This window comes from Eurytemora carolleeae, unplaced genomic scaffold (assembly GCF_000591075.1).
Source record: "Eurytemora carolleeae unplaced genomic scaffold, Eaff_2.0 scaffold225, whole genome shotgun sequence".
In the NCBI taxonomy this organism is placed as follows: domain Eukaryota; kingdom Metazoa; phylum Arthropoda; class Copepoda; order Calanoida; family Temoridae; genus Eurytemora; species Eurytemora carolleeae.
In genome coordinates this window covers 328,614-345,695 of record NW_019396157.1, presented here as the reverse complement: position 1 = coordinate 345,695, position 17,082 = coordinate 328,614, and the positions used below count along the sequence as shown (strand labels likewise).

The 17,082-nt window shown below is 31.7% G+C and overlaps 1 protein-coding gene across 1 annotated transcript in view; it reads left to right on the top strand.

The window, feature by feature from the left end:
* Positions 1–812: 812 nt before the first annotated feature.
* LOC111696695 (neural cell adhesion molecule L1) overlaps positions 813–17,082 on the top strand; it is a 59,267-nt gene continuing 42,997 nt past the window's right edge. Inside the window, exons 1-2 of the mRNA XM_023466395.1 lie at positions 813–963; positions 7,887–7,968. Of these exons, the coding sequence (XP_023322163.1) occupies positions 7,896–7,968 (73 nt within the window). The 5' untranslated portion in view covers positions 813–963; positions 7,887–7,895. The remainder of the gene's footprint in view (positions 964–7,886; positions 7,969–17,082) is intronic.

The window sequence follows — 17,082 nt, the reverse complement described above, 5'->3', positions numbered from 1 at the left end:
AAAAATGATTATTGCATCTTATCTTTATTTCTTGATTTTAGTTGTGCAATCCGAGAAATTTTTTTTTTAAAAAGAAATATAAAGTATTAACCAAAATGTATGAGCCTTTAACATGTTAAATTTGATAGTTTGACTTGAATATAGATTTCTACTTGTTGGCTAATTATTTGGCAAAGAAAGAAACTAGTTTTAACCTGCAGAAAACCGAAAACGCATGAAAATAGAGTAAATCAAATACGTACAGTCATCTCTGAAGTCTCATCCTTTTAGGGAAACACTAGTTAATAAATTGTGTTTAAATAACAAGCCGTTGGATAAAATCTGTTAATTTCAACCTGCTACTTTTAATCCGACCTAATCATCAAATATTTTTTGAAGAAACGATCGATTAGACCCCGTGCGTTTTACGGATTTAAATCGCCTCCCCGTCATAATTACGACTAACCCCCATCCAACTCCACCCTCCTTCCCTAACCTAGCTTTAAAAGTCTAATCCAATTTAAGGTAAAAAAAACCTGAGGTCAGAAAACACTAAGGTCAGTAATTACAAGGTCGGGCGATCGGTTAATGAACCATTACTCTAAAATTTATCTTAATCTTGCATCCTTAAATTATACCTTTAAAGACGACATGACAGAAAACATATTGCTCTTTTTGGATTATTTCCGACATGAATAGGAAATCCCTTGTATTAGAACTAGATCCATCAAGAAATCTGTCCGGAGGTATGAAGGAGGGTGAAAAGGAGTTCGGACCGTTATCCGAGCTCTGTTGAGAGGATAAAGCGAGGTTAGTTTTCATCTTCCCGTCTTCTGGAGAACATATACGCGGCAACCTCGAGATAAAAATCCGCGAACACATTCTGTTTCGTAGATTTCATGCCCAGTGATAGCTCCTCGGACCGGCACATTCCGTTGGAAAATGTTGAGTGAAATAAAATAAAAGCAAACTTGTGAAACAAAGGTAGTTATTTAGCTTAAAAAGAATAATTAGGTGTTCTCTTACCGTCTGTCAAATACATAGAAATAATTAGTCTGCAAGTTCTAAAAATAATTTTTAACCCCCCNCACATAATTATTACTTTTTCTTACAAGAAGTAATCTTTTTTATTACAGACCTATTTTTTAGGACTTTCATTCAAGTTTAAACCAAAGTGCTTACTTCTTCTGTACCACTAATCTTTTAACCTCATCTTAAGTGCTTTGTACGTCTTAATAAACCAAACTCCTGAATCTTCTTTTTAAACCATAATTCTGCATCTTTATGATAAAAAACCATTATTTTGAACTCATCGAATGAACCTTACTCTACTAATCTCTACTCCTCAACCCTACTCCTCATCCCTTTTCCTCAACCCCTACTCCTAAATGTTACTCCTCAACCCTAATCATCAACCCTACTCCTCAACCCTAATCCTCAACCCTTCTCCTCAATATTACTCCTCAACCCTACTCCTTAACCCTATTCCTTAACCCCTACTCCTCCACCCTACTCCTCAACCCTACTCCAGGTATACTCTTGACTACAGAATGTAGAACATGAGTATTCTAAGCAGAAAGCAACTGTTTTGTGGGAACAAAAAATGCAAAATATTTGCAGAGCCTATTCTTTACCTTGTTACTCACAGAATACCTATTGTTTAAGAGAATGCTCTCGAATTTAAAAGTAAGTGCATAATAAGATTTGATATTTCTAGTTTGTAGGTAGATATATCAAATGTCAAACAAAAATATTTTAGTCATAAAAATAAGGATTAAGTATATTTAAACAAAATAAGTAATACACATTTCAAGTTAAGTTGGAAAAGAACAGTTGCTTTCCGGCTGTAGAGTATCAAATAAAAGAAGAAATATAAATATTAAATAAATATCAAAACAAACATATATCGCAGTGTGAAAGAAGTGTAAAAAAATAAAATTGTTTTTTGATGTAATTTTTCTGGTATTGCACACAGATTATCTTGCTACATACTCCAGCAAATATAATATGGTTTCTTAGCTTTTCAGGAAATACAAGAGCATTCTGTTATCTTAAAGATAACGCGCTATTTATGCGTTTTCCGCAACTTTAAACATGAAAGGGAATGCACTCTAATTTAATGAAATAAAATAAAATCGTTTGATTGGCGGTAGAAGTTGGATGGCTGTCATAAAATCGCTTATTTTCTTGTCATTCTTGGCGATTTTTTCTTTAAAATAAACGATTTGTGTCGCTTACTTTGCAGCACTCCAACTTTTGCTGCCAAACAAGCGATTTTTTTCTTCATCTTAATTTAGAGAGCTTTTTCCCAGCAAGATATGCATGAGCTATCCATCATCTTCTCTTTAAAAATATTTTTTTCAATTGTGGTTTCTTTTTGAAGTGACCTTTTTAAAGCGCATTTCTGATTTAGAAACAATGAAGGGACTTAACAGAATTCTTTGTCAAACTAGAAAAACAACTACATCTTCCACTAATCGTAATCTTAAAATATAAGGTCGCTTGAAATGTCCCTCATCCTTAATTAAGCTCTTGGTGTGTACTGCAGTAGATTGCAGTACACTGACCGAATAAATACTAATGTTCAGAAATATGTAGACCAGGAACCGCCATTTCTCATGCGTCAAATCTGTTTACTGTAGTGGGAGGAGATCAAAACAAAGAATTAAGGGGCAACGCTCATTTTTGAGGGAAAAAGGCCCAAGGGGTGGAATAAGAATGTATTGCTATTATATTTTCAGTATTAAGCAGAAAGCCAAAAATCATATGTATTCGCTCTAACTTGATATATTTACTTGTTTTTTGATGGACTGTAATATCACATCAGAGCTTTAGTCCTTTTCCTTTTAACTTCTGTGGGGGCACTGGGTTTGTTTACATTCCTCCCACAGTGTACAGTACATAATATGCGTATATCTGAGTTGGTCGTTCCTGTATATAGTTCCTTCGTATGTTTTGGGGAGAGTGCCGTTTTAGAAATGTGCATTTTTCCCGAATGTTTACTTTTTTGGTTTTCCTGTTCTAAAATGAGTTCTGAATGGTTTATTGTTTACATTTTTAAACTTTTACAACAAAACAATCATTCTTCATTTTCCTCTATTGTCCTTTGACAAAACTTGGTCCAGTAGAAAACTTAGGTGAATGGGGGTGGGACGGCGGGGGGAGGGGGATATCTTCAAAATTAAATCTCCCTTCCCATCCCTTCCACTTTTAACTTATCTTGCTCATCTGTGCTGAATAAAAGTAGAACCAATCGAATTTAACGTTTTTAAATGGTGTAATACACAATTTGGGCGCCTTTGAAGAATTGATTACTAGCATCAAACCCACATATCTTTGCAACTGGTTTAATTATAAACCGTTAATCTCAAACTTTGACAAATTGATTTAGCAAAATGGAAAGTTCGAAAAATCAAGGTTGCCAAACACAGACTAAAAATTTAGTGTTTGTAGGAGGTTTATTAGTCGGTCATACTTATATTTTAATTATTTACTCAAAAACTTTTTTTTAAAATAATTCATCCTTACATATGAATTCAATCTTAAAAAAATATAAGATGTTCCAGGAAAAAAGACCATTATTCACGAGACTTTGACGATATGCTAGTCCAAATAGATCCCTTTAAGCAAAACTAAAATAAATTAAACTGTGAGTGTATAAATTGAAAGATGTGGGGGGTTTGATTTTGCCTATATTGGCATGGGAAAACATATTCAAAAATAAAACAAAATATAATTTTTAATTTCCAAAGGAATTGCGATTCTTTGCCACAAAGTATCATTTTCTAACCCAATGGATTAGACCTTTGATATTCCAAAATAAGAATTCTGTTCGATCAAATAATCTTATTTTGATATATCAATGGTTTACACCATCGAGTTGTTTGGATTCAGGGATAAGAAAATCTGCAAGACTCTTGACTTCTTTGTTGTGAATTTGCTATTATTAATTAATTAATTAACCTCTGTTTGATTTATAGACCTCTCACAAGTAAATAATGAGTTATTTAAAAGTAAAAAAGAGGTTTTCTAAAATCTTCTGGTTAAATAAACATTTTTTTCTAGAATGGTGACATTTTCCTTATTTGCTGAAAATTTGTTGTAAATTTCAGATTTTTACAGAATATTGAATTGTACCTATTTAAATATTTAAGATATGAAAATTCTTTGAATTTAAAGCAATGAATATCCGATTTTTCGACTGAAAGAGAAGAACGTCATAAATATTAAAATATCTTGATTTAAGAATTTGAGTAATTTCAAGTAACCCTCCATGCAAAGATGTTGATGCCCGATTTACAACGATACCCTTGACACCTTAGTATAGATCAAATATGTGGAAAACTCGGTCGTGTTTCTAACTTGAAAAGTGTTTATTTCTGTGAGATTCTATTTTGCTTCTTATAAGCAAGGAATGCGCAAGTCACTTTAGCAGAGAAACGGCAAATAAAAAATAATCAGTTTAAAGAAACAAAAACATAGATATCTAATTGAAAGGTATTTCAGACAGAAATACCTTTCAAGGGTACCGTTGTAAATCGGGCATTGTTATCGTTGCATGAAGGGTCACTTACAGTCTCTTGAATTTCACTTTCCATGCTATTTTTGAACCAGAATTACTTATTTAACCCTATTCCTGCTGTATAAAACTGGATTTTGCGATAAAAAATTCAATTTTCGCAAATTTGCAAATTTTTTGCAGATTCTAAAAGTAGAGCACAAGAGCTTTCTAATGATGTATCATTTGTCATATTTGGACATAAAACATGGGATTTAGAGAGGGGGGGGGTCAAATTGACCCCCCCCAGCGTATCCTGGTTTTCAAGTACCCCAGCAGGGATAGGGTTAACTAGAATATCAGATTTACTTAGCTTAATTAGATTAAAATAGGAGAAAACATTAGCATTAGTCATTCAGCACTAAACTCAAAATAGATAAATATTGGAAGAAAAGAAATTTCGAAATATTTTATTTTCACCAGTACTTAAAAATGGTGGCAATAATAATAATAAACCTTAAATTCCTCTCGTAGAATTTATAAGTCTAATTTTACTGACCTTTATTCAGATATTAGGGGAAAAACTTTGGTATATATCTGCCATTTTCTAATAAACCTTTTACTATATATATAATAACTAAAAAAGGTTTATATAATAAATTTACTTATGAAAATAAAGGTTTCTTTGTAATTCTTAAAATTTCTGATATTGAAAATTATTATTTTTTTAAAAGTTTTTATTGATGAATTTATTAATTTGCTACTGGCTTCTCACTTTTTGGCAAGTAAGTCAATAAGGAAAAAGTTGGACGGGGAGGGGGGGCACTGGGACTCAGTAACCAAGTGGTTGGTAGGAAAAAGAATAATAATAAAACATTTTTTCTTACACTTTACATAAGAAATTGTAAGAATTCAGTAATTTTTTGTACACTATTTACCAAAATATCTACATGATAGTTGTCTACCATTTTAACAAGAAGTTTCTACGCTATTTACCAAAAAATCTATCCCTATAAGAATGAAAAGTCAACCAGAAATATCTACCCCTGTAAGAATGAAAAGTCAACTAGAAATATCTACCCCTGTAAGAATGAAAAGTCAACCAGAAATATCTACCCCTGTAAGAATGAAAAGTCAACCAGAAATATCTACCCCTGTAAGAATGAAAAGTCTACCAGAAATATCTACCCCTGGAATTATATAATAGTCCCCTTTATCTATGATTTATAACTGGAGTTAATTTTAACCCTGAATATATATTGAGAATAACATTTGTTACCAAAGCTAAACCATGGAACTAGGATACAGGGGACTGTATTCACATATTGGTTTTTGAAAAATAACAAAATTCATGTAGTAAAACTAAGAAACATTTTCATGTGATCATTTTCAACCCTAATTTTGACAATTTTCAAAGGGGTTATTAAGGAATTGAGTTTTTGTAACAAACTGAAATTTTCTTACCCCTATCTTTGCAACCTTTGATATTTCAAACTGAGACTATTTAATCTACCAGAATTAATATAGTTTGAAATATCAAAGGTCTAGGAAAACGGTTTGCAATAATTATAAGAATTAGAAAATCTAAGTTTGTGGCAAAAACTCAATTCCTTAAAAAAATATATATATATATATATATATAAAGAAATATAAAAATGTATTTTATGTTTCTTAAATTGTGAATGAATTTTCCCCTTGGTCCCTTTAAAAATAAGATAAAAGCTTTAACTGTAGAATTTTACTTTATGAAAAAATATTTCAAAAAGATATTTTCTTTGATTTTCTATATAATTAGGTTGTACTACGACAATTAAATCAGTGTTTAATGAATTTGAGCCGCGTCTCGATCAACTCCCCAAAAACCGGTTTCAATTGAGCGCCGGCTTAAATCTTGAAAAATTCAATACAATTTTAAGTGGAACCAACCATATTTGAGCCTCTGGATAACAAAGTCACCAAAGATAGTCCTAATAGTAGAAGATAATGCTTTAGGAATTTATCCGAATAGTGTGTACTGTAAAACACTTGTATATGACGTTATTAGCTGCAGTATTGGTTGGTTGGTTTTGAATTCAAACTATCAACATTAGAATTCTAGTTATCAAATAAATTAATCATTTGAAATTAACAACACGGTTATAAACTTCTATATTTGCTAAATCATTTATAGGATAGGATGTGATTTAGTGCCTTATAGGTTTGAAGGGGCCAAAAAATTGCAAACCAAACATTGCAATCTGTTTTAAGATGAGGTTCATCTACATAGATATTAAAATTATTCATTTCTAACGGCAAACTACGTTAAAAAAGTTTTTGGTGAGAGACATACTTGAAAAGTCTTAACAAGTTATGGAAAAGACGATATTCTGTGGCTTCTTAGTTAAATCAATTGTGGCGTCTGGTTTTGTCAATGGCTATTCTTTATATTTCACAACTCTTTAATTGGAAATCACCACTCACCAGTCACCATTTTAAGCGGAAAGAACATTCCCTAAATATTTTTTATAGTGGAAAGTTTAAATTCTCAAATCTTTTCAACTTGCATTTGGCAAAATGAAATACAAGTTTACAAATAAAAATATATGAATTTAATGTCGGAGACACGCCAAACTTTCTTAATTAAATCTGTTTTACAAAAAACTTCTTGAAATGTGGAAAACTTTGATGCGCCGACCAAGATTTCATCGAAACGATAACAGAGAGAGAAGGAAACACAAAATGATGTTTCTTTTAAAAATTAAACAAAACTCCAAATTCCTAAAGTTTTTGTGGACATTTAGAATTAGCTTTCACATTTAAGTTATTTTAATGTATTTCAGTTCTTGAGAAAAAAATTGCTTAGAAAAATTTGTCCCCTTGCATTGTGCAGCTGAAAGGTGAACTCTCACACTTCTGTAACTAGGAATTTTTAACTAATTTGTTCCGTATTTGAGGATCATATGTCATTTCTCCACCAGTCTACACGACATTCATTACAAAATATAAGAATCACTAAAACAAAACTAAATTGCTAACTTTTTTGTGTTTTGATTTAACAAATTTGGTTTCAAACCCATTGCATTTTTTTTGCAACCCTGGATATAATAATTTGAAAGCTTCTTAGCTCATGTAACTTTCACCAGTTTTAAGGAGGAATTTGCAAAATATTTAATGTTCACGCCGGAAAGTGAATATAATAGTATAATATGAAATTAAACACTAGTATTAACCTTATAAAAACTACAATATCTTTCACATTATTGATCAGATAACTAGGTTTCAAAGGTACCACCATTGTGAATCATGAATCTTTTCATGGAGGGTCGAATTTAAAATTACATTTCCATGTCACTTAAAAGGAATAAATAGCAAAAGATCCTGAGATATTTGCGTCAGTTATGTGTATCATAATAGTTTTATATCTGTTTAGGATAAAGTGATGAATAAATGGATAAATGGAATAGTTCTGGTTCAAGGCCTGCTGTATATTAGCATCCAGGGTCTAACTATCGGTAAGTTATTTTTGTGCAATTAGTACATCCAGACTGCTATGAAATGTTGCATCAGTTTTTAAGACCGGGTTGAGATTGAAGTTTAGCAACGCGCGCCTTATGCATTTGATTTTACCCCACTGATTCACTTATACTTTTATGTAACTTTACACATGAATATTTCAGAATTACAAAGCTAAAAAGTTATTTCCATTTTCAAGAAGTGATTGGTAAAACTCTCATAGATCTTTGCCTGAGACCTGGCAACCTTCAGATCGCTGTGAAAGGGGTTCTGCAAAACATGTCGGGATTCAATTAGGGTTACCATTTTTCCAGGATCAATTTGGTTCCGTGCGTAAAGACTGTTCAGAGTGTCAAACCAAAAAAACTTTTGGAAATTAAGATTGGAGCCAGATTGGAACCAAATTTGAACCAGATTTGAACCAGATTGGAATAAAGTTTACGGGACGATTATTCCATATGGAATTGATCTGGGTTAAAGGTTCCAGTTCTAGTTTCCTAAACTTTTTAACGAATCATGATGCTCAATATCTTCAGAAAAGGTTGCGTAATGCCGTTGCGTACGGGCCCAAATTGAACCGGAGAAGAATGTAAATTCTAGATTCAATGATATCAAACCCTCGGTTTTATCATGGAGTTGGATATTTTTTCAAACTCCATGATAATCCAGAATAAATAATATTGCTTTGCAAAGAGCGGGTTTAACCATGGACCTGCAACAATAAATTTTTAAATTTGCGGCCGGGATTTAATGAAAATTGTTGAATACCAAAAAAAAAAACATTTCAGAGGAATGACAATTTAAAATTTTGTATTTTCATTAAGCTAGGACTCATTAAGATTGGGTTGAAAATAAAATGCCAATATAAAAAATCTAACTTTTTAGCACGTTTCCAATAAGATTTGTTACTCATTGCTTTCTTATAACTTTACAAACACCTATATGCAAGTATTTTGTTTGTAAAATATAAAAGACGTATCTCTTTTTTTTATAAATATAGCAAGTTATATTTGATAAGCTGTGCATGGATAAAATTATTCAAATGTTAATTTATGCTTTTAGCACATTTTATAAAATGAAACGAATCATAATTGATTAAATTCATAATTAGAATTTATATTAATGAATTAGTGCATTTCAACTTTATATAAATAAAATTACAATCTTAGACTTTTCTTATGTTAAAGTGGGATAGAAATTAATTAGATTTTTGATATAAACATTTTGGCGGAAGGTTTGTGCCCTTACTACTGCCGAATACTAATAAGTTTGGTAGTAGACACAAATACTTCAAATATGCAATACTGTAATAAATACAGTAATTTCCTTATTTGTGAACCTGAAGATACCTAGATAAATTACATTGTACATTGTCTGTGAATCCAAATATGCTTATCTTAAACTACCAAAGAGAATAGAATATAAATATAGAGGGGAATTTACTAGAAAAAAGTGTAAAACGGCCATTTTGTTGTACTGTTTCCATACTGCAGGTTTACTTCACATATTTATGCTATATAACCTTTTGGGCCCTGGAATATAATTTTATAGAAAATCTAAAATTAATGTCAAAAGAAACCCAAATTATGAAATAGGCCAATGATCATTTCACATAGACTCTATGCCTTTCACTTTACAAACGATGATTTTCCGTTATAATTATAAATCAAATGATGTTTTTTATTCACCTAATTCATTATAAAGCTTATTTAACAGCTTTAGAAATTTCGAAATTGAAATTAATAGTCTAGGGAACATACTGTATTAATGCACTCTACTGCATATAATTTGTGAACATTTACATGATTTGTATACTTTGAACTCCCTTTCAGGCTGAAAGGGACTGAAAAAATTCATACCAAGAGATTCTCTAAATTCCCCTCTAATATATATTCTATTCTCTATGTTAACTACGCACAACTTGTAATGCAATTAACCTAGCCTACATTTACGCCTGTAAGTATACATCATAACCTGTATTGTGATTAACTTATTACTATGCCAGTAACTGGCTTAACTACGCTTATATATATCAGCGCTATTCTTGTATATACGTATATTAACATAATCTGTAACAAAGATATCCAATCCACTTAGATTACAGTGAGAGAAGTAATCGTTTCTCGTTTAGCGAACGAGTTGAGGAGATCGTTCCCATTGGTTTGGCATTGATAGTTTATAAGCTATGTGTCCGTGTTGATATCGATATGTATCTTCGCAATTAAATGTCGTAGACCTCGATATTTCTGATAGATTTGTTAATCTAAGTTTGAAATATCAAAGCTACTTACACAATAAGGCTGAAAAGATATAGAGTTTAGATAATTTATTGCAAATACACAGTTTATTTCTTATTTCAAATCCTGATACTATCCAAAAGAAAATAATTAGGAAAAACAAAAATGTCAGTTTGAGTCAAGAATTCATTAACATTGTATTTTGTAGAATAGCTAATAAGAAAACAAGGCGCAGTTAAAAACATGTTTAATGACTAAGTTCAGGATCCGGGAATACTTCTTCTACTTTGCTCCTTTCTACAGTCTTCTTTAATTGTCAATGCTTCAACTGTTTTCAAACTTTTTCCCATGCTTTCATCCTTCAGAGGTTCGGTGTTTTTTTGTAGAGGGGGGGGGGGGTCCCTGCCCTCATTTTTGGATTCACTCTGTGCCCATCCTCTTTCCCCTATGAATTTCCCCCCATTTTTGTCATATCTTATTGCTTAATTCAAATTTATTCTCTTTTAATCTTTTCTTTTCCTGTTCATTTTATAATATTTTTTAATCTCTGTTTAACTTTTCTATTCCATTTCATTTTATTAATTTTTGTTGTTGATGTTTTTAACCTTCCTTTTTCCTCCATTTCCAAATATTTTTTATCACTCTTCTTCCTTTTTTTCCCCTTCAGTTTCTCTTTATTTCTAGCCTTCAATTTTTCCTTCCTTCCCCCACTCCCCACTATCCTCATTTCTGTTCTTCTTTCCTTTTCTCGGATAGTTTCTCTTGTTGAGTTTCTTTATTGTTGGCGATGTCAATTAGTTGCTATTGTTTAGATAATCAGATTAATTTTATCAACTCAAGAGAAAATATCCTTTTTCCTTAAAATTATCATGAAAAAGTCTTAGACCACAGACAATGGCAGACTTATTCCAAATTAAATTTAGTACAATTTGCTGTTCTTTTCAAGCTAAACAAAATATTGAACAGGTAATGGTTTAGGAAGGCACACCGTTGTGAATAAGGCCCTTTTTAAATAGTTTAGGTTTATACTTGAAATTACATCGAAATGCCAAAGAATGTAACGATTTACGATTTTAAGCCATTAAATCTCTCCGGTTTAAATTTCCATTGATTCTAATTTTTCCGAAATTAAATGACATATTCCTTGTGTTAAGATTACTAATCAAAGAGTAGAAAGTTACAAATAAAATTTGAGATAGATGTAATAGGACATGGATAACGAGAATTCACTGATATCATGCAGATAACAGAATTATTATATTGAAATAAATTAACAAATTATGCATTTTTTTGCATGTTAAGAAAGAGTAAAAGAATATTAAATATCATTAACTGGATTTTCTAAATTTAATTTAATTCTGAAGAATATGCACTTTAAAGTCAAACTTTATTCATTTATCATGTTCCTTGTAGTTTAAAAACTTTAGAATTTGTAACTTTGATATTTATACGTGCCATACAGGGTGTTACAGTACAGTGTACAGTACAGTGTACAGTACAGTGTACATTACAGTGTACAGTACAGTGTACAGTACAGTGTACAGTACAGTGTAAAGTACAGTGTAAAGTCCAGTGTACAGTACAGTGTACAATACAGTGTACAGTACAGTGTACAGTACAGTGTACAGTTCAGTGTACAGTACACACCAGGAAATAAGAATACTAATTGATCATTGTTGTTTCTAATCTATAGAGTTTAAGATTCAGCGCAGAAATGCTTTCTTCTGCTAAGCCGCTGACCGGAAAGGGTTAGAGCAGGTTTTCCGTGTCGACAGTTTTAACGATAGTCTGCGAGAGAAAGGAATGTGCGGAGCGTCAAATCTGGAAATTGAGTGAATATAACTAAATATCGTCTTTTATCTACGCGGCATATTTTTTACCAGAAATAAGAAGCAAATTTTCGAACTGTTTTTTTATTAACATTTTAAATGTTGTTTTTTACACACAAATTATTAAACTTGATTTTATTGTTCAAGGCACAATTCCAATGGGTGTGATGTGATAAGATGAAAAAATACGTACACCGTTTTTTCCCTCCCTTACACGGTGATTCAGATCTCCTTGTCTAATGCTTAATTTCGAAACCATTTCCTATGTGTTACTTTTTAATTATGCGTACGAGTTACACATCTATAACACTTTCTTTGGTTGATATTCTTGCACATTTTATGTCTTGACTGAGGTAATCCCGATGCATCGGGGACATGCTTTGTTGTTTCTAGTTTTGCGTGACCAACTTGTTGCTTTTCGAAGTTACAATTAAACTTACTAAGATCCATCGACAATTGGTTAAATTCCGTTTAGTACAATTTCTGCTTTCACTGAAAGACCGTGCAGGTGTCACGCTAAATAACGCCCGAGATACCGTATTCCGGTTTCAAGCTAAAAAACGTCCAGATACTGTATTCCGGTGTCATGCTAAATAACGCCCGGAATACTGTATTTCGGTGGCACGCTAAATAACGCCCGGGATACTATATTTCGGTGCTAAACTTTAAAATCGCCCATTTAACTTACAATGCAACCGCCGTTTTGCGGCGGTTAGGACTTAGGAGTAAGGGGGAGGGGGTCTGCTCTCCCTCCTCTTCTGTATACGCATTTGTTACTAAGGAAATATTTTCTTTTACTAATTATCTCATTACTCTTTTTTGACTCAAGCTACAATTTTTAAATCTTAAATGAGATTTTTAAAAAATTTCTTATACAGTGTTTAAAAAGCTTAATGAAATATATTTGAAAAAGACTTGAGTTTTTCTTACTTTTTTCAGATCACACAAAGATAAAGATAAAAACAGGATGACAAGTTTTATAATAAAACCTATTATACTGCAAAATCTTGAAACGGGAATGATGAATGATAATTTGTAACAATAAGTTAGATTGATTTGGATTAAATATACTGTCCTTTTTTATCCATTTAATATGTACCTTCAGATGAAAGTTACAGCTTTTTATAATAAAAGCTTTTATGAATTTACTCCACCCCTCGGTAAATTAGGGTTTCCATGGTTCAAAGTCAATGAGCCAATTATCTTTGGAACTTATTTTCATCCATTTATTGTTATTTTTGAATATGTTTTCCGAATTTTATAGCAGAGATAATAATCAGAATTTTATAGCAGAGCGTTGTCGTTGTTATCTTATCATCCAATTAGAGATGAATTCTTAAATCAGACCCAGTAGTAAATGGAAAAATTTAATTCTACTGAAACCGAAGTGGGATGAATCTTCAAGATTGCGAAAATCAAATATATCACGTGTTTAACACAAGGAGTGTCCGTAAATTAATCACATTAATTATCAACCAGTTGGGTTATTGCACTACGCAAAAGCGAATTATTAAATATCCTAAGAAAGTTTTCAATTTTAAGAATGTTTTTAGAATAAAATTTTTCAAAATAAAAGTTCTGATACGATATATTAGTACCACCTTTTGTAAAACTTTACCAACCAACGGATATTCTGCCAACAGCGGATTGTTACGTTACTTAACGTCCTATAAGGAACAATTAAGTAAAATAACATCCCGCTCTGAATTTTTTCACAATTTAATGATACATTCTTAATTTTTAATGATTTCTTTGATTATTAAGAATTTTCTAAGCACGAAAAATATTTTTCATGTGATTTATTTAATTTAATTTCATTTATTTCAAAATATATACTCATCAAATTTGTTGTAATAGTATACAGCTTTAATTAGCTTTGTGAATAAAATACTTAAATTTGAATAAAAAAAGTAATTTTAATAATTGACTAAAAACGGAACTTATTGGTGCATGACACACACCTCTGACCCTTTAGTAAAAGTAGATTTAATTCCTAAAGTCTTGTTGCACCGGCTAGTCCTATTTAGTGTCTACTTTATTTACCCAATGTCCGGGCGATACAGTACAAACTGGAACAGGAAAGGTTTACCCGGCTCGGAAATTAAAATGTACTATAGCTGCCCGTGTTCTATCCTTTTTAGAAAATAAAGATATATCTACTCTTCATAATGTTTATTATATCTTAGATTTGAAGGATTTTTGATAGTAATGTTAAAAAAAAAGAACAATTAAATTGTTTTAGAAGGGTTTGTTGTACTTCAGACTTTTATTAGTGGTTTTCCATTAAATCATAAACTAATAAATATCTTGAACATTATTGACATTTTTCAGAGAAAAGAGCTGAAATAGGATTTATAATTTTGGAACAAAATAAACAATAAAAAATAAATTATTTTATGTGGCTATTAAAGGGACTGTCTTGGTAATTTCAAGCGGGGCCTGCCCGATGAACAACAGCACTCTTACTTCGATAACAAAAAACATTTATTTATAATTCATACTTTATCAGACATAAAGTTTTAGGGTATTTTTGTGAATCAGCCCTTTCGATAGTCTGAGCCCCCCCCACTTCCTCTTCCGCTGTCCTGCCTTAAAATCTAAGCCATTAACCCCCCTTGTATGCACCAAATGCAATTTTCTCTTTTTGTTTGAAAATTGAACTAACTTCATTGTTAATCCCTGAGATCCAGCTATTGCCCATCTCACTAACCCGATTTAAAACTTTTAGAAACTAATACTTTTACTATATGCACGGGGTAGGGGGTGGGGGTAGGCAGGGATGGTATGTGCCAATCGATCAAAAATATTCTTAATTTTTCTTTGCCATAAAAAATATATAAGAAAATTGGTTTATTTCTCTGTATCAGGTTTAAATTTAATCCTCCATATATTTATGAATATCTAATTTCCCAATAACCAAAACTCGTGAAGAACACAAGACAAGTGACCCGTGAATATCTCGTGAAAATTCACATTTTGACAAGGTGAATGTGGAAGATTTGATCTAGGACCTAGTTTTTAGACGAGTTTATTTCACAAGATTTACACAAGATTTTTACATGCGAAAATTAATTTCTTCCTATCCACTTAAAATACATTTTTTAAATTCCGGGAAAGGGGGGGGGGTGACATAAATAGTGGATTCCTGGAATACAAATATTTTATAGAAAATAAGTGTAAGTTTATAAACATTAAAAAATGTTTCATAAATATTAAAGAAAAATCGAAAATCAATCTTGTAAATTATTTTCTTAAAACATTATTTTCAACTGATTATATTAATTTTTTTACATTAAATAAATCAATAGAAATTAAATTGCTAAGATAAGTTTCTAACTTATTTAGTATGGGAGAACTGTTTAAATTATTTGCCTCCCGAAGGTTTATTTATGAGAATTCTGTCAATTATTTTTCTCAATATATTTCCCAACCCACTGTGCTTGAAACAATCAAGAAACAGAAAATAACTGAAGTAAGTCTACATACACACGACACTAACTTTAACCAAGTATGTCCACGTGAAACCAAGCAAAGCCAAGTTTGTCCACACGCGACACTAACTAGAGCCAAGTATGTTTACGCGGAACTAACTTAAGCCAAGCATGTCTACTTGTTACTAAGTAAAGCCAAGTATGTCAAAATGTAACTAACTTTACCCAATTTGTCCAGGTTTGCAACATATTTTTGATCTGTGCCTCAAATTCATAAAAAATCATAAAAGGTGAACCACTTTGGAATTCCTGGATTACAAAACGAATGCTGCGTAGATCGATGACGATCCAAGTTGAATTAATTCCATCTTTCCTGTAAAACTAAAAGCAAAATTTGAATATTAACTTAAAATTCTTTTATTTTGTTAAACTCAAGTTTCTAAAATGATTCATTAAATTCTAAAATTGGAAGACATTCTCGGCGAGAAACTGAGGAACTCTATTAATAATTCCACCAGATTTTAGAACAAACTTTTGGAAAAATTATTTCAAAAATTTTCATTTTTGCAGAAAAAATGATTCTTGACGTGAATTTCGTTACTCATAGTTTTATGTACATCAGTACATAAATCTAACTGAATGGGCATTGATTGTGTACACTGTACAGAGTACTGTGTACTCAAAGTTACACATGCATGATCTAAACTTAATTGTTCAACCATTTACTAGTACCACCGGCCACAGGTTAATCGTACTATTTGTGCGCATTTGACCCAGCACGTTTTATGTACAAAATATAGACTGGATACGTGTACTGTGCAGTACACTGTACAGTATGGAATCCCTAGTGTTGGGTTCATTTACAGCAGATTTCTTCCTTCAAGTTACTTCAACTCTGAACCATCTTTCTTCTTTGTATAACAAATCAGCTGAACTAACAGGTACCTAATGTGAATTGTGCAGAAACTTTTAGTTCGTTTAGTACAATTGCTCACCAATTTTAGTTTTTATTAAATTACACAACCTTTAATGCGAAAAATTAATTCACATTGAAAAAAATCAGTTATCACTAAACATTAATTAATCACGTTAGTCAATTTTTTTAACAATTTGGAATTTTAAGAATTTTATGTTTGCTCAGAGGATGTAAACTCTTGAATTAGATATTCTGATTGTTAAATCTCTTAATACACTCTGGACACTTTTGGTTTTCTTCTAAATCCTCTCTTGTGGATATCCCTGCTGCAGATTCCAACCGATGATTAATTAATCATGGGCAAATATTCTTAAATCTCACGGCTTATGATCGGCTTTTGATCAGGGGCGGACTAGAGGGGGGGGGGGGCCTGGCCCACGGGCCCAACGTGAGCTCCTGGAAATTTATGATATGAAATAAAACGTCAAGGATTAAAAACACAACGAAAATAGAATTAAATAAATGACCTGATGTGTAAACTAAAGTTTACAAACTAAAGTTTACAAATAGAAAGTAGGAGAACTGGGGTTTACAGATAGAAAGTAGGAGAACTGGAGTTTACAGAGAGTAAGTAGGAGAACTGGAGTTTACAGATAGAAAGTAGGAGAACTGGAGTTTACAGATAGAAAGTAGGAGAACT